The sequence below is a fragment of the Eucalyptus grandis genome, chromosome 10 (genome assembly GCF_016545825.1).
Source record: "Eucalyptus grandis isolate ANBG69807.140 chromosome 10, ASM1654582v1, whole genome shotgun sequence".
Classification (NCBI taxonomy): domain Eukaryota; kingdom Viridiplantae; phylum Streptophyta; class Magnoliopsida; order Myrtales; family Myrtaceae; genus Eucalyptus; species Eucalyptus grandis.
In genome coordinates this window covers 32,656,590-32,671,154 of record NC_052621.1, presented here as the reverse complement: position 1 = coordinate 32,671,154, position 14,565 = coordinate 32,656,590, and the positions used below count along the sequence as shown (strand labels likewise).

At 40.4% G+C, this 14,565-nt stretch overlaps 2 protein-coding genes across 3 annotated transcripts; one reads left to right on the top strand and one right to left on the bottom strand.

Annotated features, from left to right (window-relative positions):
- The first annotated feature begins 63 nt into the window (after window positions 1-63).
- Window positions 64-2,740, top strand: LOC104422903 (40S ribosomal protein Sa-2). The gene is made up of 5 exons (XM_010035363.3): window positions 64-335; window positions 1,130-1,392; window positions 1,527-1,724; window positions 2,002-2,206; window positions 2,387-2,740. Exons 1-5 carry the CDS (start codon window positions 164-166, stop codon window positions 2,494-2,496), a joined length of 948 nt encoding a protein of 315 aa, XP_010033665.2. The 5' UTR covers window positions 64-163; the 3' UTR covers window positions 2,497-2,740.
- Window positions 2,741-3,660: 920 nt separating this feature from the next.
- On the bottom strand, window positions 3,661-12,664 carry LOC104422902 (phosphoinositide phosphatase SAC2). 2 transcript variants are annotated; one of them, XM_010035362.3, is made up of 17 exons: window positions 12,352-12,664; window positions 12,076-12,227; window positions 11,444-11,648; window positions 11,197-11,362; window positions 10,300-10,522; window positions 9,804-9,880; window positions 9,240-9,424; window positions 9,066-9,163; window positions 8,780-8,913; window positions 8,556-8,684; window positions 8,056-8,422; window positions 6,885-7,006; window positions 6,661-6,747; window positions 5,924-6,103; window positions 5,519-5,698; window positions 5,200-5,293; window positions 3,661-4,219 (listed from the first exon to the last, which is right to left on the bottom strand). In XM_010035362.3, exons 2-17 carry the CDS (start codon window positions 12,163-12,165, stop codon window positions 4,118-4,120), a joined length of 2,439 nt encoding a protein of 812 aa, XP_010033664.2. In that variant the 5' UTR covers window positions 12,166-12,227; window positions 12,352-12,664; the 3' UTR covers window positions 3,661-4,117. The 2 variants fall into 2 exon arrangements, with proteins under 2 accessions (XP_010033664.2, XP_010033663.2); XM_010035361.3 differs by having other exon boundaries at window positions 12,076-12,664.
- Window positions 12,665-14,565: the final 1,901 nt, after the last annotated feature.

Genomic DNA, 14,565 nt, shown 5'->3' with positions numbered 1-14,565 from the left:
CGACAATGCGGCGGAGCTAGGGTTTGGTCTGGTTCGAGCTCGTTTATATGCAGGGCCTCCGTCGGCATGTCGAAGAGCTGGAGCCGCTTTTAGCTTATTCTTCTTCACTTCCTCGGAGCCCCTCCCGCGGTTGCGAGCTTCCCGATCCTCGGAAACTTCCTCGATGGCGACGGGAATGACCGCGACCTCGGGCGCCGCCGCCGCCGGCGCGCCGGCGAAGCAGCTGTCGCAGAAGGAGGCCGACATCCAGATGATGCTCGCCGCGCAGGTCCACCTCGGCACCAAGAACTGCGACTTCCAGATGGAGCGCTACGTCTTCAAGCGCCGCAACGACGGTGCGTTCCGTTCCGTTCCCCGGACACCCCAAAAAAAAAAAAAAAAATTATTTAGTCTGCTCGGGCTCGATGTGATGTGAAATCGTTCGTATTTTGATTGGCGATGTGCGGTTGCGCCTCCGTGGGATGCGTATTGGTTGCTGGGATGTGAGCTGCTTATAGACGGTGTTTTTATGTCGGAAGTTCTTTCGATGTTACTGCTCGAGTGTAGTGTTACTTGGAGAAGTTGTGGGTTGTGTGCCTATGTCTCTGGTCATTTTGTGCACATTTGAGATGCTAGGAGAAGTTCCTTCCTATCCCGTTCCACGCCCTCGATTGATTGGCGCAGATTCAGTGTGTTTTGTTAGATACTTCTCGACTTGAAAGTTCCAAAATTGAATGAAACAGATGGAACTCATTGTCAGCTACTCTTGTTGATGTCTTTCATAGCGGGACATCATGTAGCGTCGTGCTTTGTCGAGAATCGGCTTGCCTGAGCCCAAAAAAAAAAAATTAGACCTTCCCATCCCGTTCTGCACCCATGATAATTGGGTGCAGATTCAGCATGTTTTGTTAGATAAAGTTCCAAAATTGAATAAAACGATGGAGCTCAGTTGTTGGCTACGTTTTTTGATGTTGAAATTGGAGCATGACATTTTGTCGCATCATGTTTTGTCGAAAATCAGCTTGCCGGAAATTAGACAGATGCTTGTACTGGGAGTTCACTTGCAATGTGAATAGTAATCATACTTCAGTATGCTTGAAGAATAGGCTTTTCTTTATTTTCAGCGACTATCTCACTCTTGGGTTCTCAGGTATATACATTATCAATCTTGGTAAAACTTGGGAGAAACTTCAGCTGGCAGCTAGAGTTATTGTGGCGATTGAGAATCCACAAGATATCATTGTTCAGTCTGCTCGACCATATGGTCAAAGGGCCATTTTGAAGTTTGCCCAATACACGGGCGCTCAAGCAATTGCTGGAAGGCACACTCCAGGAACATTCACTAATCAGATGCAGACCTCATTTTGTGAGCCTCGTCTGCTCATTCTCACTGATCCGAGAACCGATCACCAAGTAAAGTTTCCTTTCTACGGGTGCCATGGTTTCGCAAGTTCTTTGTTTTATGTTAGCTTCTAGCTTTGGACCGTCATGGCAAAGTACTTCCATATTCTGTCCTCAATAAATTTCAATACTTTTCGTTCTTGCAGCCAATCAAGGAATCAGCTCTTGGAAACATTCCAACCATTGCTTTCTGTGATACTGATTCACCAATGCGATATGTCGATATCGGCATCCCTGCTAACAACAAGGGAAAAGACAGCATCGGATGTCTCTTTTGGCTGTTGGCAAGGATGGTCTTACAGATGCGCGGTACCATTCCCATGGGTCATAAGTGGGACGTGATGGTAATTCCAAAATATCTCTGTTGTGGTTCCCTTAGTATTTTTTCTGGAGCCTGTGGAGGAATATGGTGGCTATGGTACTCTGGAGGGAGAATAACGAGGCAGTCCAAACAAATGATTAATATTTGCAACATCCGGAATTTAATAGGAGGAATGAAATTACTTGCATTTTTTACCCCAGTGTCATCCCCATTAGACTAGCATGGATTGGATGTGACCTTATTCTTCATTTGAAACGCTTTAGATATCCCTTCTGACTAAGGGAAAATTCTTGTCATAGGTGGACTTATTTTTCTATAGAGAGCCAGAGGAGACTAAGCAACAGGAAGAGGAGGACGCTATCGCCCCAGCTGAATATGGATTACCAGATTACTCTGGTGCTGACCAATGGACTTCCCAAATCCCCGATGCTTCATGGGCTGGTGAAACTGCTGCCCCAGCTGCGGTGGCCGCCGTGCCAGCTGCAACCTGGGCACCAGAGCAAGGTACTGATTGTTGGCAAACATCATATCTTTATTTCTTGATTAGCATATGGAAGCCGGGCCAATCTTTATTAATCTAATTCATTGTGGTTCCAACAACCGAGAACAGAAATTGCTTGTTGGATCCAGCATTCTCATTTGCTGCGCTTCTTATCTTCTGATTGTTGCTTGACCTCTTCTCAGGAGCAGCACCAGTGGCAGTTGATGGATGGGATGCCGTGGCCGCACCAGTAGGTGCAACGCCTGTTGTTGCAACGCCTGTTGTACCAGCAAATGACGCCGGCTGGGAATGACGTGTGATCTGTCTTTCCTAATTTTTGTAGACGTCACCCATTTGAGATTTTTTTTTTTTTTTTTTTTTTTTAATGGAGGGCACCATTCAACTATACCGGTACTCTTGGAGATTTATCCATGGTTGTTTTCGAGTCTGAATTTGTTTCTGTTCTTTAACGAAGTCAGACAATGTAGTGTTAAGGATGTTTGAACGCACAGATGTTCTTAATGGGACGATAATTTGTGGAATGACACGATTTGGCATACAGTCACTAGTTAGACGGGGACGCCGGTATCTCGTGCATGTCTGATGAGGTAAAAGTATCAAGCGCGATTGCAAAGATTGTTTGCTACTGGCTGCCATGAATGAAGCCACTGAGTGAGAACATGAGAATTGGACCTCAATTAAAGTGAAGCATAATTATACTACGCAGTCATGGCATTCATACCTTAGGAAAATGCATTTAAAATGTATATAGATCACCAATGAAGTAATTTTAAGCTAATTATTATGCTGATAATATATTTAGTCTTATTCTGTATTGCCTCTTTTCGAAGACGCTCGTCTATCATCGTTGGCTTCTTTCTTCAGCTCATATATAGGGTTCAAACCAGCATCGAGAGAGTATTACATATGGTGGCTCTAAGGCATATATATGATTACGGGTGAGTTCTCGATCCAATTAAGTTAAACCTAAAAAAACCCGAGACATAAAAAGACATCAAGATTGCCCATGATTTCAGCACCTGTTCAGAGTTACGTCTTTTCAAGGAAGTTGCAACTATCGTTATGGAAAGTCTGTGCTTTGCCTAAGTGCGAAATACCAAAATCCTGAAGGAGGGCAAAGTTTTATGATGGACAATTCGAGGTTGAAGATGTTGAAGTGCGTGTGGGCTCCCACCGTCCCTGCATAGGCGACGTTCCATGCGGAATACCCATCTTTTTCCCACCCGTTCATGAAAGCCTCTGTCCAAAACCTCAGCCGACTGAGAAAACTCCTTCGATCCGTCTGTCCTGTTTTCTTTCGTGCTATGACCATTTACAAACCACGCAGAAATGAAAGCAATTGAACTCTCAGTCCTTGCACGGCTGGCACTTGTGACGAACTAAAGTCTCAATATCCTGCTACTCGAAAAACAACGAAAAATCAGGACTTTGTACATTTGGAGCGGAGATCAACTGCTAATGAATCAAAATGAGACCTGTGACTATATATTGAAGCCCATGGGCAAGAGACTAAAAAATATTTACAAAATTCGACAAGAGAATTGGGAAAATTGGGTTACAATTGAGAGCTCTATAGAGATTTTGTTTCCCGCTAAGTAGCTCAAAAGAGATTTTGACGACTTAAATTTACCCTTCCTAGTGAATAGCTAGAAGTGATCGACAATTGCAAAGGACTTGCGCGCGGACAAATGAATGCTTGAGATTTACACGGCCCCAACATGACTTCGGCTTGGAGGGAGGAAACTATCATCTTCTACTTCCGACGGAATCATTTCGGCGTGTTCTTTTACCCTCCTTTGCCAAGGATGTGCCGTTTATTCCTATTTACAAGAAACCCGAATCCTTGGGATGGGTTGAATCGAAGATTTATGAGTTTGTCATGTTTGGTTCTTGTATAACTTTGTAAGCAGTCATCAGTGGAACAACATTCCGCCATCAGTTACCCAGCGCCCGAAGTCATCAGAGTAATGGACAGTTCCACCATCATTGAGGTCACTCCCAGCCTGATCTTTTCTCTAAAATGAAGAAAAGACAAATGTACTTATCAGAGGCAAGAAATAAATAGGCTATTTGAAAAAGCGGGGGATGGCGACTATTTTGCCGTCAAAACTCAAAACTTCATGCACCCTTCACTGTACGAACTTATTGTGGTTCTTTATAAAAGAAAATCTAGATTAACCAAAGGAAAAAAGTTCCTGTTCCTGTTCCATCATATTTATCAAAGTTTATTTAGATGCACAAGAAGAAATGCAGTGAGCACTTCACTTTTGAGCAGCTGATCTAGAATCACAAAACTACCCTGTGTTGTGCGACTCGAAACTCACAATGACAAACAAAACAAGTGACCATATCCTAGTAGTATACATTTAACTATATCTATGGTAAATTCTGCTCTGATGTGGAGAATTAAGAGGTCCAAAAGGAATAAAAATATTTTTTGGGTATACAGAAGAGAATGGAATTACTCAAAATACTGATACAGCATCACCATCCTTCTTTATCACTGTGACTAACACAGACTGTGCTTATAACGGAAAACGCAAATTGCTATAGTGTGTCTGATTCAATGGATTATTGCATCAGAAAGTCCCAGAACTCGAAGCATGTGGAGAAGCTGAGATTATAAAAAGTGATTTTATTATTGTTGTCTATGGAAATGGGTAGCTGTTGTCCTTCCCTTATGGGTGTTATTCCATTGGGAAGGAATGTCATGAAAGTTCCACCAGGCACGTGATATAAAAATTTGCCACCGATGAGGGTAACGGGTATGGGAACTGCAATCTAGCTTGCAGTACAACCAAATTTGACATATCAAACATAGCCTATCGTGTCTTACATCAGATCATTGATTCAGTGTTTAAATGCATCAAGGAAATGGAATAAGAATTCTGCTTGAAATTCAAATTCTTTAATGTGCTTGTTCTCAAAACATCTCTTAAAATGATTAGAGTAAACGTAGAATATCTAAACTTTACTAGTAAGAAAGAGAACAAACCTCCAACTTGGGCCTAGATGCACTTGCATGCCTGGTCACATCATTTTTTGGTCCACTGATAAAATTTCCCAGAGATACACTCGCAATAGATGACCTGCAGCCATTAAAACCAATAACGAGTTTGAATATCAGATAACATTAGAAATATATCCCATTTCATCTCATGCATCGATGTGGCTTTCTGGTTGACTTTGGGACACAGTGGCCATAATTAAGAAAGAGTAGAAGGTTCGCTGTATAAAATTAACAAGAAGAGAAAACAAATCTCCTCCAAGAAGTGATACTGCAAAGTACTGCAAAGTTCTCAACCATTTCATACCTCTCATAAACTTCATCATCACAAGAGTTTGCCGAGGAAGATAACCCATCTACATCAAGAAAGTTGGTAAAATTCCATTCATCATCATGACAATCATAACAGATGTCATCACTTTCTTGCCAGGATGCATCCTCTTTGATAATATTGGACGGCTGCCCACAAGCAACTGTCGGGGTATATCTGCAACAGAGACTGATACCCATTAGCAAATTAGCAGATAATCTGCAAGGACAGCCCTCATTAGAAGAAAGATAAATTGTAAACATCACATATTCATCCCTGTAGAGAATTACAATTCTCAGAATTCAAGCATGAGCTCAAGTTCCTATTGCACCAATAGAAGGATCTTAAATCTATAACTGCATATAGGGGAGGTACATTAAAATTATCATCTGGGAGAGAGACCTGAAAGTAGAGTCATCACTTTCAGCAGCTGAGATCTCTGGAGAAGACTCTGAAAGACCTCGGTTACCTCCTTGTGTTTGTCCAATAAGAGGCTGATTGTGAATTAGATTTTTGGTTGCTATAGGCATTTCGCTTTCGCAAGGAATGTTTCCATCAGATAGTGATCTTTTCATTAATGACCTACAAAAAACAAAAGTTACAATTACCTTCTCATATATGTATTCCAGATCTCATAAAAACAAAGATCTGTTGTTGTGGGGAAGAAGAAGAAGAAGATATGTAATTTTCCTTCTTATTCAGTTAAAAAAAAAAACAGATCCACGTTCAAAAAGCACTAAGTCATCACTTGTGCTTATTCGCCAGAAACATTGATTGAATAGCAGATATAAAAGACATGAGGGAGATGCCAGGCACTTCTTACCTCATTATTCAATCACCTATTCACAAACTTGTGTCCCTTTAGACTTGATGTAAGATTAATTACACAGGAACCATAAATATCTAGGACATTTAACATTTATCATTGATGGAATGCATCCCAGAAAAAACTCAAACTAAGCTGACGATAGCTCTATCATGGACATGATACATACTTCAAAAGATTACAACAATATGCAACTTGAAAGGAATGCAAACCATTATGATCCCTTAGTATAAATCGTATTGATCCAGTCTATGGATAGCTGATGACATAGATCTAACAGAATTTAAGAATAAAGAAAGATAACTCTTCATACCGAGTGTTCTCATCAACATAGTTAAGATGACGCCTTCCTTCCCACAGCGAAGGTTCACCCAGCTGGGGCTGAAAATATCCCAAAAACCTGATCAACAAATCACCCAAATATTACACCAACCATATAACATTTGTATACACACATCACGCTTGAAATACAGTTTCAAAAGTACCCGAGGCTCATAAATCAAAGTAGGAGTTCATGAAAGAAAAAATGGCACTCACACATTAATGGCAGCTTGTTTTTCGGCATCCACATAGGCATTGCTGTAATACCGTTGTACAGTTCTGAAAAACTCCTGGGACTGTGTTGCAGGTTTCCACTGACCTCTTCGCTCAGAAAAAATCTGACAATCGCCAACAAGATTGAGGTGTTGGAAGATATAGTGGTGCATGTAGAAATTTAATAAAATCAACAAATATCCATGGACCATTTCTTGGTTAATTTGCTGAGCATTTTGCTTATGTCAACGCTAAAGGATCTGCCCTTTGATGCTTAGTGATCTATATCAAGTTCTTTTTTCACTGGGTAAGTTTAGCATGTGAGCGGATTGGAATCCCTGGACTCCATCCCAACCCACATTCCCTTCGGCACTGGATCAGATATGTTAGATCATTAGAAGAAATTGGAAGAAATAAAATGAGAATATCAAATTCAAAGATTGAGATTCTCATACTTTAAATTTGGTTTTTCAATCAAAGGAAGTCAGCCAATGATGTCTATGCTTAAATAAACAATTGTTCAGAAGAAACCCCAAGCCATCATAAAGCCGAATTTCACAAGGTTCACGTATTGGAAACCCTTTGATATAACAAATAAAGTAGAAATTTGCAGAATTAACCTCACAGGTAGAAGAAGCATGCACGAATTGAAATTCATGGTTAGCCGAATACATATAGGATCTAAACCCAGTTATGAAAATCATGGATACATCAAATTCCTGAATCTCAATTTACGGAACACTAAGATCCTGTATGTCAATAATCATGCGGCATTGTTTGTGATTAAATCTTCCCAGCATCCAAGGAACAACAATTACAACTCTCTTTCAGAAGTAATAAAACCTCAAGAAACAATTATATCTTCAGCAGAAATCAGAATCTACAAACACGTCCAGTGGCTTTATTCACACTTGATGCAGATGTAATATCTCTTGTTTGGTCAATTTTGTTTGGAATTGTGAACATTCAGGCTTCTGTTTTGACAATGTAACATGTTCTCTTCTCTCTTTAACACATCTAATTGGTTAGAGATAAGTTAGAGATTGCTTGTTCTTGGACTGATTTGTTTCTTTTCTTTTCACTAAATTTAACACCATGACAGCTACTAAGAATGGGCACCAAATTATACTTCAACATCATTGTTCCTAGAGATCAAATAAATTATGTAAGTTACCTTGTTGTGTGCTGCCGAACCACCATATTGCAACGCAAGGGTGTCGCCCATTGATTCATAGAGATCCATTAGATTTTCTGCCAAAGGGTTATCCAGATCAATTTTGGGAGAGTCTAGAATTCCCAACGCATGCAGCTGCCTTCCAAGGGAAACCAGTCCGTATGCATATTGGGCAACATTTGTGCGATCTAGGCAGTCAATGCAGTTGGTCCTCAGCACCCCTTTCTGTAACATTGTAGGTTTCAGACCAGGATTTCCACTAGAGCTGCCCCTGCCATCAGCGGTTTGAGTTTGCATGCTCTGAGACTGAGAATCCTCAATTCGGTTGGAAAGTTCTGGTAAAGTGAAATCAGCCTTTTCAGTTTTCCTGCACCAAAAGAAGTGGTTTTCCATCATATTAGCTGCCTGAACAGAATTTAACGAATAAAACTACATCAATTTGGGAAAAGTAATGCGCATATAATCTAACAACCTTCGCAAATTAAGTAAAAAAGACTTACTCTAGGTTCGATGCGATCATTGTTCCCTCTTGCTCTGAATTTCCTGCTACTCGCCAGTAAAATATGCCAATTTGGTTGAGTGTATACTTGGCCACCTTGCCAAGAAGTGCCAACGCGTTGTTACCTTTGCTGTTGGGGAAAAAAGGGGCAAAAAGGATTATGCCAATTGCACCATTAGAAGAAGATCAAAGTCCTTATAATAAAAAAAGTGAACATCTAATTACTTTCTTGAGTGCTTATGTAGATCCAACTGTAGAAACCTCAGGCGATTCTCTTCAGTCAAACCTCTATTGATGAATCTGATGGCATTCAAGAACTCATCACGAAGAACAGTTTCTCGAGCCTTTTTCTCACGTGTCTGTTTGACATTAACATTTTAGAAAAGGAGAACAAAAGGTAAGTAATGAAAAATTATGAGGGCTTCCTAATGCTTATTAGAGGAATTACAAGCACTTAATAGTGACAACAAAAGTGAATCATAATACTGTGAGATTCTTAAAGTATGGCTACCTTGATCAAACTTAATATTATAATTGGAATCCCATATCTCATGGCAAGGTTTTCAAAATGAAGTCTTGTTGCTGCATACTTGTAATCCCTCTTTGATACTGCATACAGCAGGTCAAGTCAGAAAGATACAGGTAAAAACAAGGGCAAAACAAAACAGCTCTGTCCTTGTCATACATATAATGTCAGGCTTGAGATTCAATTTTGAAGTTTCCTGGGACCAGAAAAGGGGGATAGAGCCCCGGATTTGAATGACGGAGCTTATTTGGTTCAGGCACCCTCCAGGAACATCTTCAACAATTTGTTCCGTCTCCACGTCGTTGGCCACTTTACCCCTCTCATTTACACCCCTTTTTAAATATCTAGGGAGAAAAATGACAAGTAAATGATAAGCGTCCACGTCCAGTAAGAGAAGAATAAATGTAATTTCTATTCGTGCCAATAAAGTAACAGCGAAACGCAATGTGTGCTAGAGGAATGGTCTGCTCTATGACTTGTAGTCAAAAGGGAAAGAAAATGATGTGATAGAATCAAATGTCATCGACCAATTGAGGAGTCAGGTTTAAGTCGGGAAAGTTGTAATACTCCGTATCTGTTTCATTGCTTCACATGTAGAAGAAGGAAAAGAAATACAGGTACAAGTTACATTGAAGGTGGGCTTCAAGGAAAGAAGGCCTCCAAAAGATGGCAAAACCATTGGGTTCTTTTGCCTCCTGTTTTTATGATAAAGGATGCCCATACCTGGTGCCTGCATAATGGCGTGAGCGTCTGGCAATTAGAGTCAACAAAAAATCCCTGCCCAACACTGAAAGTTTAACCTGCAGGTTCAAGCAAAGAAAGACCATATTGTCAGCTGCAAGCACCAAACTTCTCATCTTAGCAGCTTTAATGGTCTGCATAAGACAGAAGTTAAACTTTTATGAACACCCTTCATCTAGCTCCACAAATTAAGCCATGACGTATAAATTGCCATTTCCGAACCTCCTGAGGAGGGGTTCAATGCGTTAACAAGTACTGACAAGAGATGCCAAATACATAAATGACAGCTCAACAGTAGATTTTGAAATCAAAGTTATGCAGAAAAATAAAAGACCGCTATGTCCAGTCATCCCAGTGTGAGGAGTCTATTCGAGTGTCCTAAAAACAAAATGGTATAAGCCCATTATGCATGAAGGAGCCCCTACAAAAATGCAGACCTCAGGTTGCTCTGCTAACATGAATTACCATTATCTCTTACCTGCTTGAAGAATCCATATACCAATGCAACCGTCCATAAGGTGTTCTTGAGGTTATTCCGAATACTACGCGTTAGATACTCATTCCACACAAACATTGTCTCATACAAGTTCTGCCGACTCTCATGGTCACCAAAGTTCTTCTGAAGGCTACACATAACATGATATGAGTAGCTGAAAAAGAAGTCCTTCCTGAGATCCATCATGCATAGGAGCTTCTTGTATCTATGACAAAAGACAAAACACAAAATCCAGAACGTGTTAAAGCATATCTGGAAGAGAGCATAGAGGAGAACCAACTCTCAGAGCAGCTATTAAATATTCAGGATAAAAATAGAACAACAAAAGGGATAAGAAAAGAGTGGTTCCCCTCAAAAACCATTCTGATACCTTGTCTCACTCAACATGTTACAATAACATCAAAACAGCAATGAAGTTTGCCCCTGTGCATTTGCGGAAAATGAACTGGCAATGGCCTTAGACAACTGGAATACTGGAATAACTATGTAGAACATAATCACGCCATTAAGTTGCTCTACTGAGATCGTTAAAGATGTGCGCCTAGCAATCTAGCCTATTAACACATAAATGAGTATTGAGTATTGGGCAGAAACAGACTATTGTATATATACATTCCACCGCTGAACTGAAAAATTAATCGCCATAAAGTCGCGTATATAGTTTACCTCACGAAGTATAGCTTCTCTAGGATGGAAACAAATGCCAAACTTCGAAACAGAGAACAGCAAAGTAATTTAAATTGAAGGCCAAGCAACTAACCAGACATCACCATCAGAAATTAATTACAGAGATAACAAGTGTGTCTGAATGCAAAATCTTAGTCATTTCATAGTACTGTTAATACGTTGTTACATTTACATGCAGAATGGACAAAAGACCTGTTCTCATCCTTAGAAACAGCCATATTGGACTGAACAGTAGAATTTGGAATCGGAAGCATTTCACTCTTGGTAATAGCATATATGGTTTGGCCTTTGATGGCACCGATCTTCTCCCTCTTTGTTATGAGCAGCATGTAGTAGGGTCCCAAGAACTTGATGAAACCTATAAAGAAAGAGTAAAAGGTAACAGCTTGCAAATGGCACCAGCAAAGTCGATGCAACACGAAATCCCCTCGCTACATACCAATGATCCCATAACAAGTGGTGACAAATTTAAGGCCTCCTGTTTTCAGGTTCCCTTCGTGTATCCGTTTCCGCAGCTCTAAACACTCATACTCCGTATAGGTCGTGGAATCCTCGATGACGTTAAGCTCAAGGGCATCTTCCCTGTCGATCTTCAAAACTCGCCAGATACCCCTGCTCTTGTCTCTTCCGATCATATAAAATTTCTGCAATAAGCGAGCAAAAATCAGATAAACGAGCACTCAAATTATCATTCCGTAGCCAGATGACATAGCCCCTAATCGCTTCGCAATTTGCCTCAAAAACACTCTTTGTTACGTGAACTCAACCGAAACAGAAAACCGACCGCGTAAAATTTAAGTATGAGAGAAACTGCCGAACTGAGCATTAAAAAGAAAATAGATTCACGCCAAATCAACCGAAAGCTTCCATGAACAAAAATCACCGAGCAACCATCGACACCAGCAGGTTCTAGTTAACCAGTGAACGCAAGCAAAAAAGCAATTTTTACTGCGAGAAAAGAAGGCGATGCGTATTCGAACTGAGGAAACCAGATCGAATCGCATCGCGACACTTGAAGAACGATTCAAAAATAGAGAAATCGAGCGAGGAAGAAGAAGCAATGCGACGTACCGAGCGAGTCTCGTAGAGCCGGAACTTCTGCAGATAGTAATCATTCGCCGGCTCCGATTCGCCGATCCGGCCCCGATTCCCGGCGTCCATGGCGACTCCCGATCCACACCCCCGAGCTCTCCCGCCACCCGGCAGCTCGGGGTTGACTTTAGCTAAACATAACAAGGAACAAACAACAACCTCGCTGTACAGCTCAAATCCTCAACACGCGCAATGCCCATGTACACGACGCGACGCCGAACTCGAAATCACGCGCATATTACAGACGCAACTTACAGAAAAGCGAAAAGGAAGAAAAAAGAGGCTAAGAAAACAGAGTCGCTCTCTCAATCGGTCGGATTCCCAGAAACTTCGCACTTCGCGGACGCGCGGTGAGAAATCTCTTCTGCGCTTGTCGCGCCGCCGTTCTTCTTCGTTCGAGCGGGAGGCGGAGCGCCGGAGATGGCCAGCCGACGGCGACGGCGACGGCGACGGCGACGGCGGAGGAAGGAGGGACGTAGGGAGAGAGAGAGAGAGAAGCGTAGAGAGAGGAACAGCTTCGGCGACCGTGTCCACACAATAAACACACGGGAAAATGTAGAGAGAGAGAATTTAGAATTCTCGCGTTTGGTTCGATTTTTCTTTTTAAACTGATTGGCAGCTCCGTGATTTTGTTTTTTGAAAAAATAAATATTTTGGATATTCATAAATTACGGCGGGCAAATATGCGCAGCCGGTAATTTCCAATTTTGGCCTCTTTTTTTTTTTTTTTTTTTTTTTGCCTCTTTCCTTTTCTAGATACATAATATATGGCTTTGCACGAATATTGGTTTTTTTTTTTTTTTTCCAATTCAGTGAGCCGCCCAGGTCAAAATCGGTATTTTATCTCGCGCGATACCGGTTAAACTGGGATCGTTTTAATTATCTATCGGTTGTATTTGATAATATTGATAAAGGATGATATGGATTTTTAATAGCTCGAAAAAGTAGATAGCACTCTTAAATTTTGAACATGAGGGATTCATTTACCATGCTCGGCAGCACTTACAAAATTAGGAATAGAAATCATTTATCGAGAGCCCAAAAGATGTGGAAAGAAGAGCCAGTAGTTATCGACCATCTGGTATTGTCCTATTCAAAAGAGTTTCAAAAGGCAATCGATAAATTGTTATCTGAAAGACTTCTTTTGCTAGATAAACACAATATTTAAGTAATCGTGAAATCAATTCAAAAATTACTATAAAATGATAAAGATCTTGATTTTAAATTCATTATATGTAACGGATATATTCTAGCAATAAAACCACGACAATCGTCACCATTACAAGCACGAGCTCATCTAAATGATAATGATCCTGGCAATGAGAATCATCACCAACCTTATTGGGTGAAACTTGCTTTATTTAATTGACAGATGCTCAAATCGATATGGAATTTGATCCGACGAATTAAATCGACCAAATAAATCCGAGAGTGAGCCATGAACGAAATTGCAAGTTTTGATGATAAAAAAGAAATTCATAATAAATATGGTTAATTAAAAAAAAATCGGTCTTTCCCCCTCCTTTTATGGGGCCTTCTGTCGTTATAGCTTAATATCATATGGTGCTTGTACTTTATATTATATAAATATATAATATATTATAATTTCCCAGTGAGACGACGGCTAAGGTCCCGTCGTGCAAAGCCCGATTGCTTGCTCGTACGAGAGCAAAATGTGGTCATTAAATTAAGGCCTAATTATTGAGGCGATATGTTTGCTATAAAATGCGAATATGCTAAGATACGCCCTTTCGTCTTGGCCAAGGGCGCGAGACGACGTGCCAAAATCATGTCTTTCCTTTTTTATATTCCGTGGTCGATAATTATCGGAATTTTCGTGGGGAATTCGCAGAGTGGGATTCTTCGTTCCCCACCTCCAACCAAAAAAATAATAAAAAAATTGATTATCAACTCATGGTGTCATTTCAATGAGGCCATTTTTTTAAGAATGACGCTTACACGTTGGTTACAATACGTGGAAATTTCCGAGCTGACTTTTATTCGTGCCAGTCGGCCATTGGGGTTTGCCAGATAAGCGGCGGCAATTATTAATTCACTTTCGGAATATTTAAACTTTTTCCTTTTTTCGGGTCAGAGGATATTTAAATATTCAGCGTACGAAACATTGTGTAATTTTTTTATGGTCATTTGGATTTCCTTTTCGAATTCTTCCCGCAGACTGATTTGTTTATTCATCCTTATCGGAAATCTCTTGTCGAGCATTTTGGATAGATTCATCTTTATCTAAAAGTTTAGATCAATTGACTACTTCTTTCGCCCAATTCAAAATGATGACAATCTCATTCCAACGTAAGGGTACATATTAGACTCTCATATTCGATCAAAATTGAGTTATTCACATTAGACTATAAATTTTATGAGAAATCACTTTCACCTAGCATAATTTTTAAATATTTGCGCTAAATAACCAATTAAGCACGTGACTTCATGCTCCTTAAAACACAAAAT